The 16,113-nt window shown below is 30.0% G+C and overlaps 1 protein-coding gene across 1 annotated transcript in view; it reads left to right on the forward strand.

Moving 5' to 3' along the window:
- The window catches only part of LOC106464892 (transcription factor 12-like), a 71,802-nt gene extending 58,116 nt beyond the window's left edge, over positions 1 to 13,686 (forward strand). Inside the window, exons 10-16 of the mRNA XM_022392696.1 lie at positions 1,849 to 2,070; positions 3,062 to 3,152; positions 4,671 to 4,905; positions 6,254 to 6,334; positions 7,688 to 7,833; positions 8,172 to 8,317; positions 12,277 to 13,686. Of these exons, the coding sequence (XP_022248404.1) occupies positions 1,849 to 2,070; positions 3,062 to 3,152; positions 4,671 to 4,905; positions 6,254 to 6,334; positions 7,688 to 7,833; positions 8,172 to 8,299 (903 nt within the window). The 3' untranslated portion in view covers positions 8,300 to 8,317; positions 12,277 to 13,686. The remainder of the gene's footprint in view (positions 1 to 1,848; positions 2,071 to 3,061; positions 3,153 to 4,670; positions 4,906 to 6,253; positions 6,335 to 7,687; positions 7,834 to 8,171; positions 8,318 to 12,276) is intronic.
- Positions 13,687 to 16,113: the final 2,427 nt, after the last annotated feature.

The following is a 16,113-nucleotide window of genomic DNA, read 5'->3' on the forward strand; positions in this document are numbered from 1 at the left end:
ATAATTTCATTTGATAAACACGTTTAGATTGAATGGTAATTTATAATCAGTCACAAGAACGTCGAATCTGAATCACTTGAAAAAAACACGGGGGTGCTTAACTTTTTTCCAGATGTATAGTAGGTATAGTACACTTTGTTCTGAAATTAATTACAACCAATACATCTGATCAGGTAATTTTTGGTTGTTAAAATCATATATCCTTGAAGTAAAGAATTTAAGTAATTCTATGTGTAGTCATACTTAATATGCTTCAAAGGCTTTATTTAGATACATGTGACAGTTGAGAATCTCTTTTAAAAAAAATGTTCCAAGAGGAAGGTGTTGGAGTGAAACTGTCTGCTCTTCCAGAGATCTTACATTATACACTGGATTTGTGTTATTTTCACATTTACATGTGTATATTATTAGATTGTTTTCTAATGAATTGTAGCATTTATTTCAAAGATGGTATTGTGTGATATAATGTAACATAATAAAGTGGCCTCTTAAATCCAATTCTTTTGGATAGTTATCACACTAACAGTATTATATGTAACGTTAGACTATAACTTAAGCCTTTATTATATCTATTTTCATTTAAAACCCTTAGCAACTAAATGTGAACAGTTCTTTTATTCTTAATCATGAAGTTAAAAGTTCAGATAAATACCAATAGTTATTATTGTAAAGAGAAGCTTAAAGGGAAAATGTCAGTGTCATCATAAAAATGTTAGGACAATTAAAGTCAATAGTGTGTACAGTTCTGTTCATATGTTATTACAATATAAAGGAATGTTACCATAAACAAGACAAAATGATACAGCACCTCCTTTATTTTGAAAGCAACTAACAAGTTTAACAAAAGTGTAAGAAAGAAAACGTTTGATGATGGGATTTCTTTTGAGGTAGTGAATAATTCAGAATCTTTCATTATTGCCAATTATTTTAAGTTATCTTAATTATTATGTCTTTATTATTCTGCAGCTCCAAATCTCAAGAAATAATGACAAATTGCCTTAGATTAAACAAAATTGGTGAAAGTTAGTTATTTACACTTAGTATATCTTATTTTAATAGGAGATGACAATTACTGACCAAACTATTTTAATAGCTTCATTTTCTTATATCTAGGGCTCTCTAATAAAGATCAGTTTTTTGGAGAACTCTGAATAGATTTCAGCACTTTGTCTAGTTATTATTGCCCAAATATGCATACATTAGTAAAAAAAATGCTTCTACTTCACTTGTGCATTAAGATGAAATAGAAATAATATACTAATGTTTTGTAATAACACCATTTTTGTTAGTTTCCATACAACTAACATAGCTACATTACTGAATTATTTGGACCAATTTGAGAGTATTTCACAACCATTAAGTATACCTTCCTTCTAGTTCAGTAGTTTCAGTTAATTTCTAAAAGAGGGCTGAGAGGTTGGCTCCATATTAGAACTATAGATTTGAGAGCTTACAAACTGGGTTCAAATTTGTGCAATACCACAAAAAATTCCTGCCAGTTTAAACTATGGGTGCATTATAAGAGTGACAGTCAATTCTTTAGCATGGATGGTAGGGTGCTACTGACTTCCTACCTTCCCTCTGGTTAGTAGTTCAAAATTAGGGATGATAGCCTTAATAGCTTTGCCATAAATATAATTACATTCTAGGAGACTTAAAATACAAATATTGTTAATTTTTCTAAAATGTTTTAAAAACTGTACTGTGTTGCTTTATGTTTCCTAAAATTTTTCTTATTTTCAGATTATATTATAATTACCACCATAACAACTATCATAATACTGTATTCACCTTTTTTTTAAGCATACACAAAATTAATATCTTGAATTTATTATCTGTACTAAATAGACAAGGGGAGTCATGGAAGAGAGGTTAGATGATGCGATCAACATTCTAAGGAACCATGCAGAAGGCATTGGGTTTCATGGCATGCACCCTGGTGGCCCACTTAACAACCCAGTCATGAACCTTCCAGCAACTGGTGGACATTCCAATGGACTAATTGGACCAGTTGGAACACATGCATATCTTGGGACAGCTTCAGGTCTTGCACCCCTTGAGCCCCATAATGTGAGTCTTGAATAATGTTAGACTAATGTCAGGAATAACAAGAAGTGTGCTGTTTAAAGTTAGCATGGCCTGATGAATTATTATATAGTTCTGATGATTAAAAATCATGAATTGTAATCAATCTATTGAAACAGCAAAAAAAACTTAAGATAAATTGGTAGAAGTTTTGTCTGGATTATTAATTTTGTTCTTTAAATACAGGAATTTATTTCACTAATCTGATTATGCACACACACACTAGCTACTTGGTACACATTGGTAGCATAAAATAAGGATCCAAACTTTTACCTATTGAGGGCCAGACTATATAGGATAGGAACATAGTTGGGCTGTAATTCATTACTTATATGAATACAGGAATGGTATTTTGATACTAAAATTTGTTTTTAATTAAAATTGTTTAATGCATATGAAGATGATATTTAATATATGATTAATGATGAGATATAAGCCAGATAATCTCAGTTACTGGGCTGTATGTGGCCTGAGGGCCACCAAACATGCTGGTTTATTGTTACTTTTATTATCTTTTTTATCAGTAAAAATTAATAGTGATATTACTAATATTTGGAACTAAAATATAATCTTGAGAAAAGTTGTCATTAAAATGAAAACTTAAATTAAAAGGTATAAAATAAATAAAGATGAAGAATTATAAACAATATAAAGAAATGGTACCTTACTGTTGTCATGATGCTTGAACTGTTAGTACTGTTTTACACTTATTTAAAAGTGTTAAAGTCTATCTGTTTGTATACTGTTGAACAATATATTGTTGAAATTTACCAATACTTCTTTTTAAATATATGGTTATGTTCTTATACAAATATAAAGGCTGGAAGGTGCGTTTAATCATACAGCGATATATTAAAATCATTTGAACAGGTGGGTTTATGTTATGTTTTCATAAAATTGCAAATAACAAATTATATTTGATTGTGAGAGAAGAATAGAGAACTGAGTGCTAGTACTGTGTTTTTCATAAATCTAGCCCAGCCCTCAGTCCCTTACAAATACGTCACTCAAAAACAGAACTGCAGTACCACATGGCACAACCCCATCTCCCATACCCCAGCACAATGGTAAGTATTTTTTAAGTTGTTCTGCATAAAACATTGTATACAAAACTATATATACTGATGTAGGACTTTTGACTTTAGACTGAGACTACCTTGTAAATTTTTTTCAAGAAATGTGAATTACGTGCATGAATAAAGCTGTTAACTTTTTCTGTATGACAGGTCAAAGTGAGCATATCATGACATTTTAAGTGTTACATTCAAAATTTCATTAAACAATTTTATTGTCAATGTATGTCAATATACCTGGCACAAAAATGTAGATTATAATCCAGGTTTTGACACTAATTAAATTTTAACTTCTTACTTCAAAAAAAAAGAGGTATTAAAAAATATTCTTGAACTTATTCTGTGTCATGACACATCTGATAGAGTGCAGATAGCCCATTTTGTAGCAAAAATGGAACAAATAAACCTTGATAATGTTTAACACTAATCTGTTGATAAGCCAAACTTAATAAGGTGTGAAATTTTCTTTTCCTGGTAAACTTCAGTTTACAGTTTTTTTGTAGCACATTTATAATTTATCATCAAACATTACTACTTTGAACATTTCATAATACTAGTATCATTCTAGTGATGTTTTATGTGACTATGACTACTGCAGAATTATTCTGTATATATAATGTTCTTTTGACATATATCTGTCTTTATGTTATTAAGAACATTAAGGGTTTAAAATCATGTACCATTCTCTATATTATAAATTCATGATATACCTGCTTGTATATATATATATATATCAGCTGGAAAAAGCTTACTGATAAACATAGTTTTCAGGACTAAATATGAAAAACAGGTTTTTATAAATAATGATTAAGTAACTGTTAAAGTATTGCAAAATGACTAAAGAAGTATCGTTTAATAATATTCATTATTTTAACCACATTATAAACGGAAACTAATCATAACATTATTTGTCATTTTGTTGAGTTGTAGATTTTTTTATGAAATTCCTTTAACATTTTCCTGAGAAAATTCTACCTAAAAATATCCTTTGTTGGCTGCACAGAAATGGCTTATTTTATGATTGCCTTTAGATTGTCTTTATTAACCCTAGAATCAATGATATTGTTTATTTATACCCCATTGGCTTATTAAATAAATTTTCCTAAGCTATTTATGTTTGTGGATCTACAAATCCGTTTGTTACTAATAACATAGGAATCATATAAAATGTTTAAACAAACAAACTACATTATTACAGTTAATCCCACTAAATACTACTAGTGTACTTTATTTATTTTACTCCTACAAAATGAGTGATTTTTGTTCAGTTCTTTGTAATAGTCAAACAAAAATAATTACTCCAGATTATGCAATGTGTTGACCCCACTTGCATAAAAAGAAGTTGGTAACTTGAGGGTTAATAATCAAACTTTAAGAAAAAACAGGGTGGCTGAGGTTTTTTTTCTTTTTTGACGATCGATCTATTTCACTGGTATAAATTTCATGTTGTTTTAGTAGTTCTTCAATCAAAGAAGTATAATTGAATATATTGTACTTTTGATCTTTTCACAGTTCTTCCACCAGACATCAGTTCACGGGTCAAGGTTGAGAAACTCAAGGACAGATACAAAGATTCTCACTCAAATTTGAGTAGTTCATCACAGGGTCAAACTAAATTGAGAGGAATGGGAGGCTCAGACACAACTGTGACCACTTCATCATCCCATACAAAAGGAACAAAACGTTCTCACTCAAGGTTGTGTATCACAAGTGTGAAAGACACTGTGATGACAGAAGAGTTAGACATGTGAGATTGTAGAATTTCTAATTACGAGGGAACTTCTGGATAAGTAATCGGTCTAAATTAAAAATGCATACAAAAATTCTTCACTTTTGAAATGAACAATAATTAAAGGTAGTTGATATTGGGAGTAAAAAAAATTGTGTGTGTGTCAAAGGCGAGAAATTATCGAATATGAAAAAAAAATTAAGTTAATGGAGAAACATATAATTCTTTACAGAATATGTTGGTTCAAAAATTAAATACTTTTTATGGTTTTATGTATTTGTTGATTACAGATAGTCTTAAAACCATTATGTTGAAAATAGTGAAAGCCACCCAAATCTTTTGACTGGGAGAATGTGATAATTATTACCATATTAATCTTGATTATAACTTATTGTATACTATTTTATACTTATTGTATACTAGTTAAAGCAAATATAGACTGATAGAAACATGATCAAAAATACGTAATCTCATTTTGTCAGTGATTTATTATAAGAATAAATGATTCATTAACATTATCACCTCAAATTATAACTTTAGAAAACTGATTTCAGAATATGCGTAGATCCTTGAAAGCTGTAGCAAATTGTATTTGGTTTTTATCAGTATAATGGATAGTAAGATATTTCAATAAAATATGTGCGACCCACTTTATAATGATATATATTCAAATTATAAATTATGATGTTCATTTTAAATTGTAATAAAATTATGAGATAAATTTCTTTTGTATTTTTTAATTGAATCAAACTAGACTAGTTGCCCTTCGATGATCCCACTTTGATGTTTTTCTCTAGTAATTTGTGTAATGGGGTCATTCTTTTAATAAATCCAATAGAGATAAAACATTTAAAGCACAAAAAAAACCTGCTAAAACTAACTTTGCAGCTAAATAATATGTTTAACAGAATCTGAATAGTCATCCAACGGTATTCACAGAAAAAAAAGGATGTTTTCTGCACAGCCTACCATTGAGCTTAATTTTACTTCTAATATCATAATTGAAATGGGAAGAGTTCTGGGAGAAAACAAAAGAGACTGTAAGGTAAAAGCTGCCAAGTATTATGAAATACCGTAACTGGGTGGTCAGCATAAGAATTGCAGAAGAGGAAAAATAATATTCCACAGTAGGCCTAACTAGTGTTAATTTCACATGTAAATGAGTGTTTGAGAACAAAACTTTACAAAGAAGTATTTACTAGTTTCTCTTCAGTAATGTTTAATTAGTAATTTTTACCTTATCACACCCATAAATGTACCTAAATATAAGAAGAGAAAGAAAAATATATTTACTTATATTAAAATCACTATTTTTATCTATAAAAAAGTATTAGTTTTTCTACAAAGTTTTATTGTCTTCATCCAGGAACTCGGATGATGATGAACCTCCTGAAGTAAAAGCTGAAAAAGATAAGGAAAGAAGACAGGCAAACAATGCTAGAGAAAGGTAAGTTTTATATTATGATTGTGACTAGACTTTTTCAGGAATAACATCATTGAACCAGATATAAAGGTGAGAAACTAGTGGGGAGAAATACAGATATTCAGTTCTATAATCATTATCATCACTCGTCAGTAAACCTTCCAATACAAAGTTAAAGAATAAACTTTGGAAAAATCAATCTGAGTATAAAACACTATTCTTGTAGAGCTTCCAAAAGATATTTTACTATTGTTATTACTCTCTCATATTGGGTCTGAATGATTAATAGAAACATCAGAATGTCTTATACTACTAATGCCTAGTATTATCACATATTTTTAGGTGGGAGTAAAGCACTTTCAGGGTAAAAAGCTGTGACAGTTTTTTTCAATTTCAAAGTACAAAGTGCCAGTCTTTCACTTGTTTTAGTTGGGATTTAACTTCTTATAATTTTTAACAGTTATTACATTGGGTAAGTTGTATTGATAGGTTTGTAATAAAAAGAACCAAATACTACTTTCTTATGGAGAATCAGAACTTAGTAGCCAATAAGACAGCCTGGTATACTTGGAAAAGTAGCTAAGTAGTCAATGAGACAGCTGGTATACTTTGGAAAGTAGCTAAGTAGCCAATAAGACAGCCTGGTATACTTGGGAAAGTAGCTAAGTAACCAATGAGATAGCTGGTATACTTGGGAAAGTAGCTAAGTAGCCAATAAGACAGCCTGGTATACTTGGGAAAGTAGCTAAGTAGCCAATGAGACAGCTGGTATATTTGTGAAAGGATCTAATTTATTCATAGATGGGGATCCATTTAAGTTTCCAATATTTGTTTCTTTTCTTGCTGCTAAGATAAATGTTTGAAAACCACTTCCATGCTTAAGGCATGTTATTTGGTACTTTGTTTTTATGAGTATTCTATATACTTTCATTCATCATAGTTAGTTTGTTTAGTAAATCTTGGGTGGCAACATTGTATCATATATAGCCAGAAAATATATACAAATTATTTGGTTTAAAATATCAATATATAAATTATCTTCCTTAAAACTTTGTTTCACTAGACAAGTGGACTTTTATATCTCTCATATGACAGCATGGATCTTCTGATTTAATATCAGTTAGTGTTTTAGAATATCAATATATACGTTGTCTTCCTTAAAACTTTGTATCACTAAATGAGTAGACCTATATCTCTCATATGACTCAGTTCATTTGATGTTTAAAGGCACTTTTTTTTTTATATATAACTACATAATTATTCAGAGCATATATATTTTTCTTATGGTGTGACCAAGATTTGTAACTTGTCAGATTGACATTATCTTCCATCACATTTAACTGCAGTCTGCACAGGTTTTTTCGTGTATTTATTCAGAATTCGAGTTAAAGATATCAATGAAGCATTTAAGGAACTGGGTAGGATGTGTATGATGCACTTGAAGGGAGACAAGGCCCAGACCAAACTGAATATTCTCCACCAAGCTGTTGAAGTGATAACGGCACTAGAACAACAAGTTAGAGGTAAGTTTAACCAAAGTGTGTAAAGTTGTAGTAAAACATGGCATGTGTCAGAAAGAATTTACACGTTATAAGCTTGAAATTATGTATGTGGTTCTTTAATAGCACAGTGTGTAATTTTCACACATAACTTACATGTTTCAAAGATAATTAATATCATCTGCATGATTTTTTCCCCTTAAATGGAAGTCAATGTTTGATACACAAAATTTGAACAAAAGAAGTTGAAATAGGAAACATTTATTAGAGTACTTGTACTAAAAGGTGTTTTAGATTCTTTTATCATCATGCACTTAACATAATTTTCTGAAGTGAATAATATTTCATATTATTTCTGGTAGAACGAAACCTCAATCCAAAGGCAGCATGTTTAAAAAGGAGAGAAGAAGAAAAAACAGGTGAAGAATCCAACATGATAGCACATAGCCTTCCACCCCAACCTGATCTTGATCCCCTCTCTCACCAGTGACCATAATGTTCTTCAGTGGTATGTAACTCATAATAAACTTTTTAAATATCAGATAATCTATTAGTTTTGGTAGTTATGTTGAATAAAAAAAAATATTTAACTAAAAAAATAACTGGAAATTATTTTTAGAATTTGTCCAACATCTTCAGTAGCAGCCTTCTACTTTACCTGGCAAACTTATATTGAATTAAAACATTTGTATCTAGAGAAAAGTTAAATACTGAAAGGTGGTGAAACTAATAGGTCTAAAATTTGTGATGAAAAAATCACTTCAAGTGCAGATTTTTATTTATTCATTTGGATTGCAGATAAGGGACATGTAAAAATATCATTTGGATTGCAGATGAGAGACATGTAAAAATATTTCAAATTTATCCTTTGTATGCTGTCACTCCAAGAAGCCTTTTGTTCAATACCAGAACTTGTCAGTTGGGCTGGATAATAAATGTGAAAAAAAAATCTGCAGTTTACATGATTTTTATCATACTTTTTTATCTGAATTTATTAACCACTTAATAAAATCAGACATGCTCAAAATATCCTAGTCCACCTTTCAACAAATTAAAAAAATCATTGATTAAGAAATATCATTGTACTTTTTTAATCCAATTATAGATATCACTCTTTTTATGAAACATTTGAAAATTAACAGTGTAGTACTTAATTTCTCTTGCTTGGAACAAAAGTCAAGGTTTTGCACCGGTCCTGAAAATTTTTAAATGTAATTTCTCGACTTGGAAGATATTTAAAATTTGACAATGTAGTCAAAAGTTTTGGAAAGCTAAAATGTTTTCATTGAAATATTTTTATCCTGAAATTTTAAAATACCAGAAAATATAAAAAAATGTCTGTTTTGGTCCACTATTTTGAATCCTGTATGTTATTATATCCAACATCAACGTACTTTCTAGAACAGTGAGTGGAATTCCACAAGACAAATGTAGCTACTATCTCAGATCTGAATATATATATATATCTGAACTTTATTATTATAATAGTGGTTCTGTAAGTAATGAATTGAGGGCTGACCAAGCATCTAAAACATAAAAAAACTTTTTTTCATATGTTCATCATTTTGCTAGACATCCATAATAACATTGAGATACATGCTGACAAAACCTTCTGTTATTAACTTTGCTGCCACATGTTGTGAATTAGTTACAGGCTGAAGCATTGGCTTTAAAATTATTTAATTGTGTAAGGATTTTTCAAGGAAATGGTTGACATAGATAATTAAATACTGAAGTAACTGGCTGAGGGAAAACAACATTGTTTTATTATTCAAACTGGCACTGTATTGATTATCAACTTGTGGCATTAGTGTAAGATGAGTTGATCACAATAACACCGAGATTGAACAAAAATTTGCAGATTTCAATAGCAGATATTTGGTTTAGACATTTGAAATGTTTAAATGTAATTAATAAAGAAAGTAACAGAACTGAGATTGACTGGTTTGAACAAAAGGCTGAGAAAAACTGGTTTATCATCAGTTTTGTTTGTTACATTTAATAAATAAAACAGTAATAGTCTTAGTTAATGCCGAAGCTAAGAATGAAAACCAAATGGTGCAATTTACAACAATGAATATCAAGTATTTTAACCTTTGTAAAACAGTGAACTGCATACTACATAATGTTTCTTCTCTACCGATGTAACATTCACTGTTTTGACTTTCCTTTTCAAAGCATGAAATGTTGCTGGAGGAGACTGACTATATATACAAAATTATTATAAAGAAAATCCCATATTTGAAATGATTATCTTAGAAACAACCTGTCCTAGGGTAACAAAATTTTTCTATAGGCAAATCAGAAATCACAAGTTCTATTCAGGAAAACTTGGACTTGGTAAATTGTATTTCAAAACTATTATACCACATACATTTTACTTGCATATTAGCATTAATTTATTCTCTCAACATTTCCTGCTATTTCTGGATAAAGATATTGTAGTTTTACAGAACCCAACTACATTATCAAATTTCAAATACCTTCCAATCCTAGATATTAAACTTACAAAATTTTCAGGAACTGTATGAACTAGGATTAGCCTTGGGCCAGATCAGAGCTGTTCCGTTTTTCAGATGTACACTTTCGTTGCACATTATATCAAACATTAAACAAAAAATAATTCACTTATTGGAAAAGTGGTTTCTTCATATAACTTAATAAAAAGCAGAAATGCCATACATGCCTTCGTTAACTCACAGTTCTAATATATTAAACCTCATTGTAGGGGAAATCTTTTTACATAAATAAGCTGTATTACTTTAATTTCTACCTTTCAAATTCATGCTTTTACTGTTTTAATTATACTGCTTACTCATTGACAACACAAATAAAGTCAGTGTTTTAGGCATGTTATAGATTTATTATTGGAGAGAAATCAAAATAGTTAAGGAGTGATATGGAACTTTGTTATGCTAGATTTTACTGTGGCATTATATCTAACTGTAGATTCTTCTTCTGCTCCCTTCTCTCAGAAGTGAGAAAACATAAAGCTGAATGAGAGCTTTTTTACTATTTTCATCTCTTATTTATTTAAAAAATACCAGTCACTTGTAAAATGTTATAAATAACGATACTTTATCTTCTTGGGAAGTAAAACAATTAACAAATTGAGAGTTCAATTGGAATGAAAATCAAAACTACAGGAGTATTCTTGCTTGAATATATTGAAAGTGGGAGGGATAGAAATATACAAATAATGGGTAACACTAAATTTTATGTTAATTTATGTTTTCTTAATATGCTTTTCTGTAATTAACTTTAAAAGTTGTTCAAGATAAAGACTGTTCATAATTTTCATTGTATTATTTTGTGTTCCCGCTGTTTTTTGTTTGAATTATTAATTAATAAAAAAAAAGTTAATATACTGATGTCAATGTGATTTTGTTGGAAGCATAGCTGAAAAGTTTGTAAAAATAAATATATAAAACTTTAAAACTAAATTTCATATTTCCTGTAAACCTGCTTAATGAACTGTTAATTTTAAATGACACCATTGAAAAAAAACATCAGTTGTATTGTCATAATTAGCATTGGGGTTTTGTTGCTCCAAAGCTGGAGCCAAGTAAAGGGAGCTGGAGCAGGGGATCTCCATCACCTCCAGAGCTGAAGTTTGAAACACACTGAAGCCACTCCAAAGCAGGAGCCAAGAAACCCTTAGCATTGCCAACCCAGACTTTTATACAAAATTAGACTAAAATGCAATTCTAGTGTGCAGGATATTACAGGGATCAATGAACACTTAGTTTTCTTTATAATTGCACTGTACATTGTCTTAGTAAAATATACATATGCTTTACATGTATCTCCCATGTAACTTGTGTAATGGTGACCATGTTTCAGTTATCTATTTGCATGCTTTTTCCGTTTCAAAGAGTTCACTGTGTTCATAGTGTTTTTAATGGAAGGCTTTGTGAAGAGGGGATTCTACACAAAGCGCATTGATTCATACTTGTAGACAAACAGACTTTAATATTTTTCTTTTACTAAAAGGTAATACTGAAAAATCAATTCTAAAATGTAATAGAAACATCAAAACATACTAATGTTAAGATTGACTTATACATTATTGTTCTTCACACAAAAACAAAAGGAAAAAATTGTTGTGGTCTTAAGTAGGGGGAATCTCCTCACTAGATCTTGTTTAATTAATAATTTCATATAACTATGCATGTTGTACAAGTAAATGCCTATTGGGAGATACCAAGGAAGATACATGAATTTAATTATTTAAATATTTTTTAAAATCCTGAATTTCCCCTAGTGTGAGAAATGGCATCCTCTCTTTTCTATTTTATTCACCACCCCTCCAATAAGTACGAAATTAAATGTATGAAGAAAACTATATCTGTACAGAATTGTACACTTTTTTTCACTTAAATTGTCAAAGTGAAACATGAGTATCTGAATAAAACACTGTGGATGTGATGAATGTATTTTCTGATTATATTTTGTTTTCATTTGCAGGTTTCATCGATTCTGAGCCACAGGAAGATCAGGACAGTTCATATGTTGACTGGGTGCATTTGTACAGAACCCTTGGTATAAGCTTGTTCTGTGCTTCCTCTAAGTGAATTCATTCACCTCACAGTTGCTTCTCCAGGTGTTTGAAATCTTCCAACGAAACAAAGACTACAATTTCAATTTCATTCCTGTTGATCATTAAGCGAGCTGTGAGGGACCAACCCCAGTGTTTTGGGTTGTGCACCAAGAAATGACAAACTTCTTAGTATTCCTCTCTGTTAGGAAAGCCAAATTATGAGCACTGATATCAGCACTTTATGCTTGTACTAAGAAAGAGAGAGTGGTGTGAAACAGAAACATTCATTGGCAACTTATTTGGATAAAAATGGTTTGGTGGCCAAAGTATAAAATTTTGAGTTTGTCACATTTAGTTATTGCTCATTACAATTTTAATTATTTACACTATATTTTATTAGACTAAAATGGGATCATTTGTTTTAAATTATATCCTCTTTCTTATTTTTAGGCTAGAAATAACAATAGATAATTTCTTCTGATAATCACATTTGGGATAATGGTCTACAGTAAGTTTGTACATGTAGTGATAGGTTTAATATTTGTTGAACTTTTTTATTGGTTAAATTACCAAATAGCTAATGTTACAAGAAGAAGAAAAAATCATGTTTTAAGATTCCAAACTCTCACCAGGAGTTGATAGTTTGATTATACTAACTTTTTTGTATATGTACTTAAGTGTAGGCCCCTGGTGACTGTTTATAGTTTTCTTAGGTCAGTAGGTTTTTATTGTTTGAGTTACACCAATAATTTAATGTTCAGTATTAAGATAGATGTATAAATAAGCTCATTGCTGTCCCAGTTCTTGCATTTACATTTAGGTGGTTTACACCTTTTGGCAGCAATCGGCACAGAATTTATGCTTTTACAAAAATGTAAGACCAGTTATTTTTGAGTAGATTTTATTTATAAACTGTTTGATACCCTTTGGTGCAAGAGTTTTATGGAAATTTAAGTATTATTCTGTGCAGGTTTCCTTATTTTTTCTGCTGTCTCGATGATTTAAGTGCACTTTTGTTTTTAATACAAAGTGTGAAAATGTTGTAGGAAATGAATCTATTTTAAATTTTTTCATGTTATTAAAGACTTGTGTGTTGATATTTTACCACAGTATTTTTGTACTGTACTACAGGAGGGATAAACATGTTACATATACCTGCAAAATGTACAGTTTCCATGAGCTTTTCATTGCTGAACCTACTGCATTGTGTTCTGATACCCGTAAAAGGAAATAAAAGGTGCCATTTCCTTGACTGTCACACTTTTTATGCATCAGTTCATTTTGCAAACTTCGTTCATAAGTGGAAGCCAAATAAAGGGACAAAGGTTTATGTTAAATAAGAATTTTGCCTTCTTTTCAAACTTCTTCACTTACATGTTCATCTCATTTCAGAAGTAATGAACACTACAAAATCACTTCTATTCTTGCCATATTAAATTCACAATTCATATGACGTACAACACATCTGAATGATAATTTACTAACATTACTTCAGAGTGAGTATTATAAAATGTGTTGAAATATTATTGGTTTCAAGTGTTTATTAATTTTATGTGCATGTGGATTGTTTTCAGTGGTTGTTGCACGATGTAAATTTGCATAACAAAAAGTTTAAATAGTTTCAAACATGACAATCTTGACGCTAAATCTTAAACCAGCAGTTTTATGAAAAAATAGCCAGCACTATCTTTAAAGATATGATAAAAGTAACAGGGGTAATCATCTTAGTGGTTTGTTTTCCATGTCTAAAAAAATAAACAGACAAGTGTATAAGATGAAAGACTTATTAGCTTATTTTTTGTTGTTTACATTGTTCTAAAATGCTTATAATGAGCTACAAGATCATAATAGTGTGTGTAAAAATAAACATTATTTGCCTACAAATAATGTCCAAAGAAATATTTACTACAGAAGTTACTTCACCTATAATGGAACTCTCACAGGGTATATTTACAGAAAGGAATTTTTATATTGCACATTCTTAATTCTCGAACCATATGTAGACCCAGTTGGTCAATTTTGTTCAGTGTAAGTCATTTTAAAACAATTTCAGTATTCAGTGTGATATATATAGGCCTAGTGGGTAAGGAACTCAACTGGCAATCTATATGGTTTCTGACTTGGTCAGCCACCCAAGTGTAGAAATACTGGCCAAACTAATTGGAATTAAGATCATAAATGACAAAAAAAAATATTCATTATGATATATGATTAATATTAAAAGATGTACATGCTAAATAACTCCCTTTTCAAATACCTTTGACAAATGAAAAATGGTAAAACATCCAGACTTGAAGTCTATGATAAAGACTTTTAGCCATATAATAATAAACTAAAATTATCAATCATGAGATATATATCTGAACATGTCACATATTGTATAGAAAGTTAATTCCATAAGACAACACATCAGTTTCAACCATAAATTTTGTCATATCATTTAGTTTACTTGCCAGCATTGTAGCAAAAAATGTCAAAAATCTGTTAATGCAAGTTGTTTTGTAAATATAAACATGAAATTCATTATTAATTACTAGTTCAGTAACATCTTTCTCTAGTAGTGTTAAAGCATATCAGTTGGGCCCATGGAATTGTGGAAAGCAAATGTAGCATTTTTAATAGGTTTTTTCCCCCTGATTATATTGGAACAGATATATATTTATAGGAATGTCACTTGCCTGAAATATTTCTTGGTGGTAGAAACAGAAGAATTGAGGGCCACAAACTGAATGAAAAAAACCACAACCTTAGCATTTTTTTTATTAATATTTTCCTAGGAAAGGCAGTTTAAGTATAAGTTGTACATGCCTAGACAGTCATGTAGCAGCTTAACCCTCTCGTAACAGGTGGGTCTAACTGCACGTCATAGTCTTTTAGCAAATAATTATCACACTTTAATTAAACTACTTTTTCTGTTATACCAATCAATATAGCATAAAATTGTAGCTAATAATCCATATTTTAATCATATACAAGTTAAGTTTTTAATTTTATAAGGCAATATTTTTAAAAATCCTGAATTTCCCCTAGTGTGAGAAATGGCATCCTCTCTTTTCTATTTTATTCACCACCCCTCCAATAAGTACGAAATTAAATGTAAATTACTCACTATAAAATCATCATTGCTCAGACAAACATACTTTTTATAGCCTTGAGTTTTATTTGGTTACAGTCATCAAATAGAAAATCAGACCTCTCTTGCCACTCCCATCTGTCACATCCTCTCTTTCAGGATTTGTTGATAGCTCTCTAATGTTTAATTTTATATTATTTATAACCAATAGAAAGCCAAGGTTTTCATCGATCAAATAATGTTTTCTGAACAGAGAATTGTCAATTTCTCAGTTAGTGAAAGCTTTGTTCTCATGGGAATTTTTGTAACTGTTCTGTCGCATAGTTGGAAAGCCAGAACAATTGTGATAGTTAGAAGATATTGTCTATTTTTGCTTGTTATTATTTTATGTTCTTTGGTGCATTATTTAATTAAATAAAGTTACTTAATGCATTTCTACCATTAGTATAAAAAATGTAGGGTTAAGTGTTGTCAATGGCAAAAAAATAAAAAGACCTGGGTAAGTAATTTATTTCTTGTTTTCCATGTTTATTTTTCATTGTAAAATTAAGGGCTAGTTAAGGTTAGATTAGGTAAAATAAATAATAATATAATAAAAATGTTTCATGAGGCATGCATGCAAGCAACTCGGACTTGGAGTAGCTCATGGGAAATGTAATTCACATGTTCCCCAAGTGATTTACACCTTATA

Source organism: Limulus polyphemus, unplaced genomic scaffold (assembly GCF_000517525.1).
Source record: "Limulus polyphemus unplaced genomic scaffold, Limulus_polyphemus-2.1.2 Scaffold1772, whole genome shotgun sequence".
NCBI lineage: Eukaryota > Metazoa > Arthropoda > Merostomata > Xiphosura > Limulidae > Limulus > Limulus polyphemus.